Source organism: Chelonoidis abingdonii, chromosome 7 (genome assembly GCF_003597395.2).
Source record: "Chelonoidis abingdonii isolate Lonesome George chromosome 7, CheloAbing_2.0, whole genome shotgun sequence".
Classification (NCBI taxonomy): Eukaryota; Metazoa; Chordata; order Testudines; family Testudinidae; genus Chelonoidis; species Chelonoidis abingdonii.
The window spans coordinates 12855470-12868085 of NC_133775.1; the positions used below are offsets into that span (position 1 = coordinate 12855470).

The window sequence follows — 12616 nt, forward strand, 5'->3', positions numbered from 1 at the left end:
ACAGAGTATTGGAGTGATTACACTGTCAGCTGTAATGAAACAGCGCTTTGTATATTTACATGCCAAGACTACATACATATTTCCAGCATTCCGATATGCAGGTTTTCATCAGGCCTTTCACAACACTAAATTCTTGAGATGTTGTCAATAGCCAATTATTTAATGCAGACTAACAAAGTGACTGAAAGGGGGAAATCTTTAGTGTTACATGAACTAACTTCTGTGGTATACATAGACTCCTATACAAACACTGACTGGGAATGTAACATGAGAAATCTGCTATACAATAGCTATCAAATATGCATCTTAGCGAAAATGAAAAAGGGTTTCCATCTCCTACCTGAGTAAACCTAGCACTCTCTATTATGTCTTTCATCATCATAGAAAAGCTAACCAACTTTCCCCATTTCATCATTTTCCTTAAAAAAACCCTGAAAGAAATGAAGAGGAGAGATTGTTTTCATTTCTTTATAAGTGATTAAAAAGCCAGTTCCACTGAGAAATCCAGATGGTTTAGCAGTTTCATTACATTTTTATTTAAAAGAAAGGGGTTTTCATTGTTCTTTTAACATATACGGCAATAAAAATAACTGTAAGGAGTTTAAATTCCTCAGTGCTTTTACAAGAGATGGTGGTGCTACCTATGAAACTGAGGTAAAAGGTTATTTGTATAAGTACTCTTGCTTGATAAATTAGACACATATAGTTGTCACTCTTAAAATGTGACAAGCAACTAGATAACGATGCCTCTCTACTTCCATTATTTCCACTGTTATTCCATATACATGGTTATATGGAATACTTATTGAATAATACTAATATTGAAATAACATTATTAAGATATCTAAGGCAAATGAAAAGTTGTTATGGTGATGTAGCATTATTCTCTGGCAAAGCAAGAAATGTTGCATATTACTTTTCCTCCCCTCCAACCCATCATTAATACTTGACACAAGGCCTTGAGACATTTCTATCACCAAATATATATGTGTGTGTCTATATATGCTCTTATCATATAGACACATACTTCATCCTGGCCTGACCTTCTTACGAGTATTTCTTCCTATAAGATTTTGCTACCAATACAATAATGGGGGGAAATTGTGTCAATTGACTGCCATGACCTGCTGGTGCAATTATTCCTTTGATTTTTTTTTTATTTTATTTTATTTTTTTTTTATAAACAGCAGTACACAAAGAAGGCTTTGAAAATCTCATGGCTCAGTTTGGAAGCTCATGCCAAACTTGCTTAGTTTTATCTAGTCTATTCAAGGTCTTATATAATTACTCCTCCCTGCATATGGAAAGCTCTATGGAAGTCATTAACATTTATTTTAATTTGGCCGTATTATCGTCATAGGGTGCAGATGAACAGACAGTGCTATTCTCAAGATCCCGTCTTTGGAGTGCTGATGTTGTTTACAATAGCTTGATCAGACGAGAACAAAGGGTTTTATTTTTTTAGAACTCTATTTTGCAAGTTCAAAAAACAAAACAAACCCCCTAAAACCAATCCCTAACAACCTGAGAAAATCTCAAGATATTCTGATTTTTTAACCATTTTAAATCCTTAATATGATTCTTTTTCTTTTCCCAACTACCATCTCAAACTTTTGCACTATTAACTCCATGGGTTATTGTTGAGAAGGAGGAACGAAAAGAATTTAATTAGATGAGTTTTACGTTTCTTTATTTAAAATGTCACCCGAGGCTCAGTGACCCTTATTTTATGTTAAATGACTGCTGCTGGCTTTGATCGTCATTTTATTGATGCTTTAATGAATATTAAAAAATAAACCATTGAATTAAAAGTTAAGTTTTCATATAAGGGGACTGAATCTCTTTTCCAAGAGCTACAAGATTTATTACTCAAACATTTCCTTTAAAATTAAGTTCCTTCCCCAATTCTCCTTAGAACAAACCACGCTACAGAAAAGTACAATAATTATATTTGAATAATATTGAAGAGAGCGAGCCAGTGAGTGAGCAGAGTAGCATGTTTCTGTTCAAACAAACAGATTCCAGACTTACCATACACTTGTTTGGTTTTTCTCCAGAATGAACCCTCATATGAATCAGCAGTTTGTAACGAGCATTGAAAGGCTTATAACGACGGACACAGCCTGCCCAGAAGCAAGTAAAGTCCTCTCCCTTCCTCTGGTCAATGTGTGTTTTTTCTAGGTGTCTGACCAGTTCATCTTGTTGGTCATAAGTGGCATTGCAGTCAATCCACCGACAGACTTGTTTGCCATTGCAGATCTCTTGTTCATCTCCTTCACTGGGCTGAAGGGACTTTGGAGACATGGAGACGTGTAAATGAGGCAAAGTCCCTTGAGTCTGGCTTAGCTGCTGGTGTAAATGATAAGGCGGCGGCGGCAGCCCCTGACGATGCCGAAAGAGATCTGTGTTAGAGGAATAATCATCGACCGGTTCTTGTTTTAAGAAACTCACCTTCTGGCTGCTGTGCGAGGTGTCTTGCTGAGGAATACTAGTACCATTCATCATAAGGTTAAGACTTGCATTTTCCTCTATTTGCTGCATTTGTAGCGGATCACAGTCACCTCTGTCACATTCAGTGGAAATAGGTACAAGGCATGCTGAAGGAGAGGGAAGACTGCAAGAGTGCCCAGGCTGAGAGCAAGACTGGAGACGAGACAATTTCTGAGCACTGTGGTGACTGATCTCCACAGGATGAGAGGAAATGCCAGTCGAATTAGTCCGCAAACCATTCACGCAGGTGACCAGTGATGTCTGCGACGTGCGGATAATAGCTGTAATATCAATTCCTTCAGCTGAAGATGGCATAACAGAGATGCATCTTTTCTTCAGGTTGCTTGATTGTAGCTTGGCTGAATGTTGAGGACTGCCAAAGGACAATGAACCCAGGGAGGAGCTATGTTCATTATTAAACAAGTATGATGAAAGTGAATTTGTAAAGCTATTATTCATTAGGTCTATTTCAGGATGCAGACTACCAGAGGCTCGCAGCTCCATTCCCTCTGTAGTCCTTCTATGTGTAGAAATCTCCGAAAGAACCTTATAATCACCTGGGCACTCTTGCTTAATGTGCTGAGCTGGGTGACTTCCATTCATGCACAAAGTGGAAGAATCGACCGAGTCTTGAAACCTGGGAGACCTGTAATACAGTTTCATTAAACATCACCAACTGTGGGAGAATTTATGATTTTTGTACAAGATGCCACATTTATTATGCCCTGGAGAATGAAACCACTTATTCTCTACTGCACATTGTCTGCGTCTTCCAACAATTAACTTAAAAAATCCTGCAATGTTTGCTCTGTGGCCTTGTAAAGGTAGCGTCATTTTATATGGGATTAATTTTACACGGTGGGTTACACATTGTACAAACTCTCCCTCATGCCCGCTACTACGGGCAACTCATCAATCAGAATCTATAGGGTCAATGTATAGGTTGGACAAAACAATAGACAAAAGTGTGAAGTTTAAGGCTTTAGCCATTTTTTAGTTTTTTGAGCTTTTGAACACAAGCATTTTCATTAGAGCACACAGGGAAAGTGTTTTGGAGTTCTCCCATAGCTCATAGTGGTGGCGTTAATTTTGCTCACACTCTCTAGAGACATTCACCATTACAAAATTTACAAACTTTCAATTCACAAGGCATTTGTTTGAAGAAAAATTCTGATCAGCTGAACAAAGGGAATATAAAAGAATAACGGGAACTGCTGGCCACTATTACAATGTACAATAATCATCAATTAAAAAAAACCCCACTAGTTGCCTTACATCAGTGATTCTCAACCTTTTCCCTACCTGAGCACCCCATTTTTATCCAGCTGGGATCTAGCCAGCCCCCCTCTGCCATTTGGTAATGTGGGAAGGGTAGGGTAGCTCTGATTCCCTGGCATTTGTTCAAGATCCTACTGAGAGTCACAACCCCCAAGGTAGGAACTCATGCCTTAGGTAACTAAATAGGATTAGGAACATAAGAATTGCCATATCAGATCAGATCCATGATCCATTTAGTCTTGTTCTAACACTGGGCTATACAAATTGACTCATGCGGAAGGGTCTAAAGAACTCCATAACAGACAATTTTGAAATAAATCTGCCTATAGGAGAAGTTTTTTCCTAATATTTTCTTCCAGGCACTCAGCGGTTGGTTTGTGCCCTAAAGCACAAAGTTTTATCTCTTTTATAAATATTTATCATAGCGGATATAACTGTGTCTGTATTATTTCTCACTATTAGCAGCTGTTCCCTAGATATTCCTGCAATTTACGTAGTACCTTGTGCTGGCCACCTTCACATGAGTTAATTTCACACTACAGAGGATTGTGGGTAATACTGCAAACACTGAGGCAACTATGGTTATTCAGCAAGTTTTTAAGGAAACCACATTTAAGACAAAATTGGAAACATTTTAAAGAGCGAGCAATGTGTGTATAATCAGCATGTATAGCCAGATAGCTACTGATGAGTCAAACATGCAGGTATTGTGCACATATGTAATGGAAATATTTATGGGGTAAATCATAGAAACCATGGGGTAGATTTCATTTATCTTACAACTTGACTATTTCACCTGCATTCTGATCACTAATCCATTTTTGCTGCGACTACTCTAACGTTCCAACTATGGGCAGCTTTCCAACAGCTATGAATTTAAAAAAAAACACCCACAAAAACTATTCATACCCACGACAAGGAGAGATTTGTCAAAAAGATTACAGTGCACTGAGACTCAGTACTGGCAATATTCAGTCTTCTAGTTGTGACAGGTTTATGATCTAGTATCCTTTGAACCATCAGTATTAGGTATAAGAGCTTTGATCCCGCTGGAGAACTAAAATTCCCTACTTTCCATTGAGATACAGCACTCGGATCTTGAACTGTGACATTACTACTTTAAAAATACTACTATAAATAATTTTTAGTCATTTCCATACTCCGTTCATTATCATTTCTCTCTCTCTAGTTTTGTAGCGTTGGTCTCATGGTAACTATGGCATCTGGGTTTAAAGATGGCAAGGCTTAAAAACACATTCCTAATACACTTTTAAAACCTCTAAACCATTTCTAAACCCATCTGCCTGTAAACTATGTGGCATAAGCAAACTAGATGACAGAGAAGTAGCAATGTTTTTTAAGCCTTCATTTGGAAATGCCAGCATAGCTCACGGCTCAGTAGTAATGCTGCCATCTCAGACTCATTATGAGAAACGTTTTATAGTACAACACACCAGTCACATTTCCTATTATTGAATCCGTTCTATATTAGGCCTTATCACAATATTTGAAGGCATATGTTATAGGGTTGCCAACCCTCCTGGATTGGCCAAGAGTCTCCAGGAATCAGCCTCAATCTCCCAGTTTCTACTGAACGCAATCTGGGAGATTTTGATAAGCCAAAAGTCCGGTCAGTGGTGCAGCAGGGCTAAGGCAGTTTCCCTACTTGCCCTGGCTCCATGTGGCTCCCGGAAGTGGCTGGCATGTCTGGCTCCTAGGTGCAGGAGTGGTTAGGGGGTCTCTGCGCGCTGCCCCTGCCCCAAGTGCCAACTCCACAGTTACCATTGGCTGGGAACCATGGCCAACGGAGCTGCGGGGGGCAGTGCCTGCAGGCAGGGGCAGCGTGTGGAGCCACCTGGCTGCCCCTGAGCCTAGGAGCTATAGGGACATGCCATCGCTTCCAGGAGCCACCTGAGGTAAGCACTGCCCGGCTGGAGCCCACATCCTGCACCGCTCCCTGCACGCTAACTCCCAGCTGAGCCCCCATCGCACTAAAAATTCCTCCCACACCCTACACCTCCTGCCTCAGCCTCTAGCCCCTTCTTACACCCAAATTCCCTCCCAGAGCCTACACCCCTCACCCCTTCCTGCAGCCCAACCCTGTGCTCCAGCCCTGAGCCCCCCCGCACCCAAATTCTCTCCCAGAGCCCGCACCTTGAACCTCCTCCTGCACCCCAACCCCCTGCCCCAGGATGAGCCCAGAGCCCCCTCCCACACTCCAAACCCCTCGGCCCCACCCCCTAGCCCAGAGTCCTCACCCCCTTTCCAACTCCCTGCCCCGTTCCGGTGAAAATGGGTGAGGGTGGGGAGTGAGTGACGGGGGATGGAAAGCGGGGGCAAAGCCTTGGAGAAGGGGCAGGGCCTTGGGGGAGAGGCAGAGAAGGGGAAAGGGCAATTAGACAACGAGAAACCCTAATATATTAACATAATGGTTACAAAACCTCAGGCAAAAATTTGAACACACATCTTATCAGGTCTGCCTAGCTGCGGAGGTTGACACATGCAAAAGAGACGGTTTGCCCCGGGCTCCCTGTTTGAGAGGGCCCCCAAACTGAGCGGCACTGCTGTGACCTGATGCACAAGGTCACAGCAACACTCAGGTTTATCTCAGTGGCCTCTCCATCCATGACGGAGAGGTGGCTGCCAAATTTCAGTGAGCAATGTTGCAACTTGACGTATGGGGTTGCAATGCCCAGAGTGGGGAGCAGGACGCAGCCTGGTGGGACAGGAGCTGCCGCTGTGGGGTGAGTACAGTGCAGGCTTGGCACACACACACACACACACTCCTCTACCTCCCTACCTGAGGCCTCCCCTACATGGTAATTTTTTTGGAAGGGTGGGTGGAGGGCCTCAGTTTCAGATTTTGTCTTAGGCCCCCCCAAAATTCTTGTGCAGCCCTGCATCTGATATTGTATAAAAGCAAATAAGATGATTATTTTTCAGTTTGAAACCCTGAAGCTACATTATTACATGAGAGCCCTATCCTGTAAGAGCTCCAAGTGTGGAATTCCAGCTGGTATCTTAGAATCAGAAATATAGGACTAGAAATGTAGTACTCAATATGTTGTCTAGTCCAGTGCCCTGTACTGAGGCAGGACTAAATGTTATCTAGACCATCCCTGAGGAGGTGTTTGTCTAACCTGTTCTTAAAAACCTCCAGTGATGGAGATTTCACAGCCTCCCTAGGCAATTTATTTCAGTGCTTAACTACCCTTACAGTTAGGTTTTTTCTTATGTCTAACCTCAATCTCTCTTGCTGCAATTTAAGCCCATTGCTTCTTGTGCTGTCTTCAGTGATTAAGGAGAACAATTTATCACCAACTTCTTTACAAAAACCTTTTACGAACTTGAACACTATTATGTCCCCCACTGAGTCTTTTTTTCCTCCAGACTAAACAAACCCAATTTTTTTCCAATCTTTTCTCATAGGTCGTGTTTTCTAGACTTTTAATCATTTTTGTTGTTCTCCTCTGGACTTTCTCAAATTTGTCCACATCGTTCCAAAAGTGCGGTGCCCAGAACTGGACACAGTTTTCCAGTTAGGCCTTATCAGTGCTGAGTAGAGTGGAAGAATTACTTCTTGTGTCTTGTTTACAACACTCCTGCTAATACAACCCAGAATGACGTTCACTTTTTTAAAACCAGTATTACATTGTTGACTCCTGTCTAGTTTGTGATCCATTATAACTCCAGATCCTCTTCTGTAGTACTCCTTCCTAGGCAGTCATTTACCATTTTGTGTTTGTACAATGGATTATTGCTTCTTAAGTGTAGTGCTTTGCATTTGTCCTTATTTAATTTCATCCTGTTTATTTCAGGCCATTTCTCCAGTTTGTCAAGATCATTTTGAATTCTATATCTGTCCTCCAAAGCACTTGCAACCCCTCCCCACTTGGTATCATCCACAAACTTAAGTATACTCTCTATGCTATTAGCCAAATCATTATAAAAGATATTGAATAGAATTGGATCCAGGTCAGATCCCCATGGGACCCCACTGAATATGCTCTTTCCAGCTTCATTTTGAACCACTGATAACTACATTCTGAGTTTGGTTTCCAATCAATTGTACAACCACCTTATAGTAGGTTTGTCTAGACTGTTTTCTTAGGTTGCTTAGGAGAAGGTAATGCGAGACAGTATCAACAGCCTTATTAAAAAGTTAAGATATATCACATCTACTGCTTCCCCCCATCCACAAGGCTTGTTACCTTATCAAAGAGGGATGTTAGGTTGGTTTGACAAGATTTGTCCATGACAAATCCATGTTGACTGTCACCTTCTGATCCTGTAGGTACTTACAAATTGATTGATTATTTGCATAATTATCTTTCCAGGTACCAAAGTTAAGCTGACTGGGTTTTTATTTCCCTGGGCTGTTCTTATTCCTCTTTTTATAGATATGTACTATATTTGCACTTTTCCAGTCCTCTGGGATCTCTCCCTTCCTCCATGAGTCCTCAAAGATAATGGCTAATGGCTCAGAGATCTCTAGGATGTATTTCATCAGACCCTATCAACTTGAAGACATCCAACTTGTCTGAATAATTCTTAACTTGTTCTTTCCTTATTGCAGCCTCAGATCCTATCCCATTTATACTAATGTTAGCTATATTATTCCTCCATTTTAACCTTTACGGTGAAAACTGAAACAAAAAATATATTAACGCTTTGGTCATTGCTGCATTTTCTGTTACTGTCTTTCTCTCCTGTCCTTATTCTTCATTTTGCTTCTAACGTACTTGTAAAATTTCTCTTGTTACCCTTTATCTTCCTAGCTAGTTCAATCTTGTTTTGTACCTTGGCCTTCCTAATTTTGTCCTTAGGTGCTTGTGTTGGTTTTTTTTTAAAATATTCATCCTTTGTAATTTGACCTAGTTTCCACTTCTTGTATGACACTTTTTTGAGTTTCAGCTTGCTGAAGATCTGGTTAAGCCAAAATGGTCTCTTATCATGCTTCCTATCTTTCGTATGCATTGGGATAGTTTCCTTTTGTGACCTTAATAATGGTGATTGGTCCTGCAGCACACAGTACTGATCCCAAGATGCACTAAGCTCCCAAACCTTCCAGTGAAATCAATGGGAATTTCCAGGACTCGGCCTTACTCAGAATCAGGACTCTAGTTTCTGTGATGAAGACCATTGTATTACATGGAGTATGAAATGCATAAAGAGTAAAAAAGAGTATGATTTCTAAAAAGAAACAAAAGGAAGCATTGGGGAGAATGATTTCAATCAAGGAAGACTGAATTCCCATTTCTCATCCAGCTTTGTGTCACAGAGGCCATGCTTATGTAAATATAAATATTGGCTACTGATGCAGATTTGCATACCAGAATTCTTCATAAGAATTATAGCTTTCTAGATATATGCACCATGTTATATACATTATGCCCCCGTGAGTCAGTTAACATTGCTGTAGGAAGCTGCATTATTTTCATTTCCCAGCGTTTGGGTGTGGACATTTTCAACCTTAAAGTTGCATTAGTGTAAATTTTCTGTGTTTACTATAGAATTTTATCACCACCCTTCTAGGGCAAACTCTGGGCCCCTGTCGCCACAGCCATTGTGGGGCCCTAACTGGAGCAGAATTGGTGCAGTTCTACTGAGCAGGCCTGGGAAGGACAGAATTCCTGGAGACCAGCTTTTTAGGTAGCTCCTTCTGATGTTATTATTTATCATTTGTACTGCAATAGCCTCAAGATGAGCCAGTAAGGGATTAGAGCTACATGGTGCTAGGCATTGTACTAACAGATAAAAAGATAGTCCTTGCCCCAGAGATCTCACAGTCCAGGGCAGTGGTTCTCAACCTGCAGCCCAATCAGCACACAGCTGTGGCCCATGTGACATTCTCAGGGCCATACAGGTAGAATATATATATTGTGTGGATGCAGCCCACATAACACAAAAAGCTGTATATGCAGCCCACAATGGTAAATAGATTGAGAACCACTGGTCCACTGACTATGATTTGATGCAAACATGGATGTAACAAATAAATGAAGGTGGGAAGATGAAGGGACAGTAAAATGAACATAATACGGGGCAGACTGGGTGGGTTTGATACAGGGGATATGCAATAGGAATTGGGGGCAATGGTGAATTTTGGCGGTGGAGGAATTCCTATTGACCTCCCCAGCAGAATACATATAGGTTTGGACACATCTTTAAATGTTCACTCTAAGCAACAATCCAATTGCACAGGATGTTACAGCATGCTGTACAAGGAAGCAAGGCCTTTGTACAGTATGTTACAGTCCTGTGGGGGCGAGCGAAGTGGTACTTCTAAAGAGACTTCCATACACTGTAATTGGAGCCAGAGAGCAAGAACAGTAGCACTATGCCAGAAGTGTTTTAGTTTAAAAACAGCCTCAAAGTAAAATAACACAATAGTAAATAATCTGGAGATTTTGGCTAAACAAATGTACATCCCTTTAATTTACCTTGCAAGCAAGTCTTTTGTGACTACTGACAGTTTTAAGAAGCTGGAGGATATTGTGCTGCTATACAACTAGGGCCCTTTGCAACACTTGCTCTTTGGCTGCTCCGCTGCCTTCCCTGCTTTTACACAGAAAAACAAGAACACAATGTGGGAAGAGTTTTCCATGCCTGATAATGGATTATCTGACAAATGGCCAACATTAACTGTACACAGAGGCCAACTGTGGTGAAGAAGGTATTAGCACTTTTACAGTATAACACACACATCTCATTTACAAATACTATGTAGTGGAAATTATGTTGCATAACTTAAAAGCTATTAATTGAGCTTGGGATGAAAGAGAAGGGGGTATTATCCATGGATTAATGCAGTCATCACTGGAATACAGTTCCTGAGAGAAAATGACACAGAGTGGGCAGGAGCTGATGGGGATAACGAACTTCAATGTGCTGAGAAAAACAGCAGAAGCCAATCGTAACACTGAATTCCTGGCAGGATTTTGAGCTTGTGGTGGGGGTGCCATTATTTGTTTGTTTGGGTTTTCTTTGTGGTTGCACACACTAGTCATTCAAAGATTAACCCAGAATCCTTGTCAGAATTTGCATTTCCCCTTATTTATGCATTGGACATCAGAGCTGGACAGAGCGACCAGCGCCAAGTACAGTCAGTGCTGTCCACGGTATGTTTTGTTACATCCATTCCCACCCTCTTTTGTCCAGGCACTGTCCAAGAAAGGGCTCAGTCCTGAAAGGCACGGAGCACCCTCAACTCCCATTGACTTCACTGAAAGAGAGAGCATTCGGCACTATGCAGATTGGGCTCTTAGATTGTTAACTCTTCAGAGTAAGGACATTGTCTTCTTGTATTTGTCTGTAAAGAAGCACAACTATGGCACTGTGTAAATAATGAATAGTAACAATAATAAATGTTGTCTGTCTTCGTTTTCATACCAAGAAGTAGCTTTGACTCCATATAGTATGTCTGTTAGGAAAGACAGGTGTATTCACTGTGCAAGTATTAGTTACTGTATGTCTGTCATGCTCACAGAACCAAGCAGGGCATGAACACTACATTGCAAATCCTGTACAAATCAAAACTGTGGCAACAGGGTGGACACACAAACAGAGAGCAAGATGAATGATGGGCCATATAAACAAATAGCCCATGAAGGAATGGAGAGCAGCCACAATGTACCTCAAGATGCTCTCCAAACATTTCCAAACAGTTACTCAGGAAATGGTGAAACCTGCCGATTTTAGAACATGTTGTAAAACAAACACAAGAGAATTACCTCAACCACCTGCTGCTTTATCGTAATAGCAGCCGTCTCATATTCTGTTGTATACAATCCCCTATGTTGTTCTGGGAATCTTCCCTCAGACAGAGATGGAAGCAGTTCATATTTCTGAGTGTGGTACTATGATCCTCAATATAGAGATATCTATCATTTCCCTATTATGGATTTTACAAAAAGCTTCAAAAAGATCTAAGCAGCGTCCTCTCCTTCTCCTTTTGTTTTCTCCTGCTCTAATTATCTTTGTTTCATAATTATCCTCAACGACAGAATAAAAACAGCCTGATAATTGCAAGCACTGCACCGAGACATAAAAGGGTTGGGACAGAGCTGAGTTAAATGCAGCTGAAGCATAAAAGTTTTAATACCAGCAGCAGAATATGTTTGCTATTTGCCATGAAAATAATCTGCCTTTTTTCCTTAAAGTTCTCTCCACTTGCTTGTCACATTGATGTGCCTTTTGTTCCTGAAAATGCAGATATCCTCATCCCATTAGTAAAAGAAAAAGGGAAAACAATGCATAAACGTGTATAATAAAATCAAAAACAGCCAGATTTCCATGGCTAAGTTATACAGTCAACATTTCCTCTTGCTGGGTCTATGGAAATTTGGGTTTGATGGTTCCAGGCAGAAAGCACCAATTATTCCAAATATTTAAGATAAAGGCTGAACTTTATTGAGTTTTTTTATTTCTGCATCTCTTCTAAAAGGTCAAGATCATTCCATATCATAAGCTTTGCCAAAAAGCATTGTAATTAAAATAGATGGACAGATTTTAATTCAGAGCAGGCTTCTATTCACAATGGATGTCTGTTTAGGGTATTTGTTTAAAATCTGGTAATGTTAAATTTGTAACAACAACACAAAAAAATAATAGAGTTCTACATTTTCGTATAATTAATTTATAGCAAATGTTTAAGTAGGGGTCTGCCATGAACAGAATCTAAGAACTGTGCATATATCAAAACCAGAGCCCAGATTTTTACATTATAGCCTTAAAAGCAAATATCAAGGATAAGGTGCTCTATGAGAACATTTCGCTCAGTTTGTTAAAGAAAACACTGTAGAAATAAGAGTGGCACACACTTCCTGGAGGTTTAATGGTGGCATGC

At 40.6% G+C, this 12616-nt stretch overlaps 1 protein-coding gene across 2 annotated transcripts in view; it reads right to left on the reverse strand.

Moving 5' to 3' along the window:
- GLIS1 (GLIS family zinc finger 1) overlaps positions 1-12616 on the reverse strand; it is a 290603-nt gene that overhangs the window by 144805 nt on the left and 133182 nt on the right. For both annotated transcript variants that reach the window (XM_075067626.1, XM_075067625.1), the window contains exon 3: positions 2032-3136. In XM_075067626.1, coding sequence (XP_074923727.1) covers positions 2032-3136 — 1105 coding nt within the window. The remainder of the gene's footprint in view (positions 1-2031; positions 3137-12616) is intronic.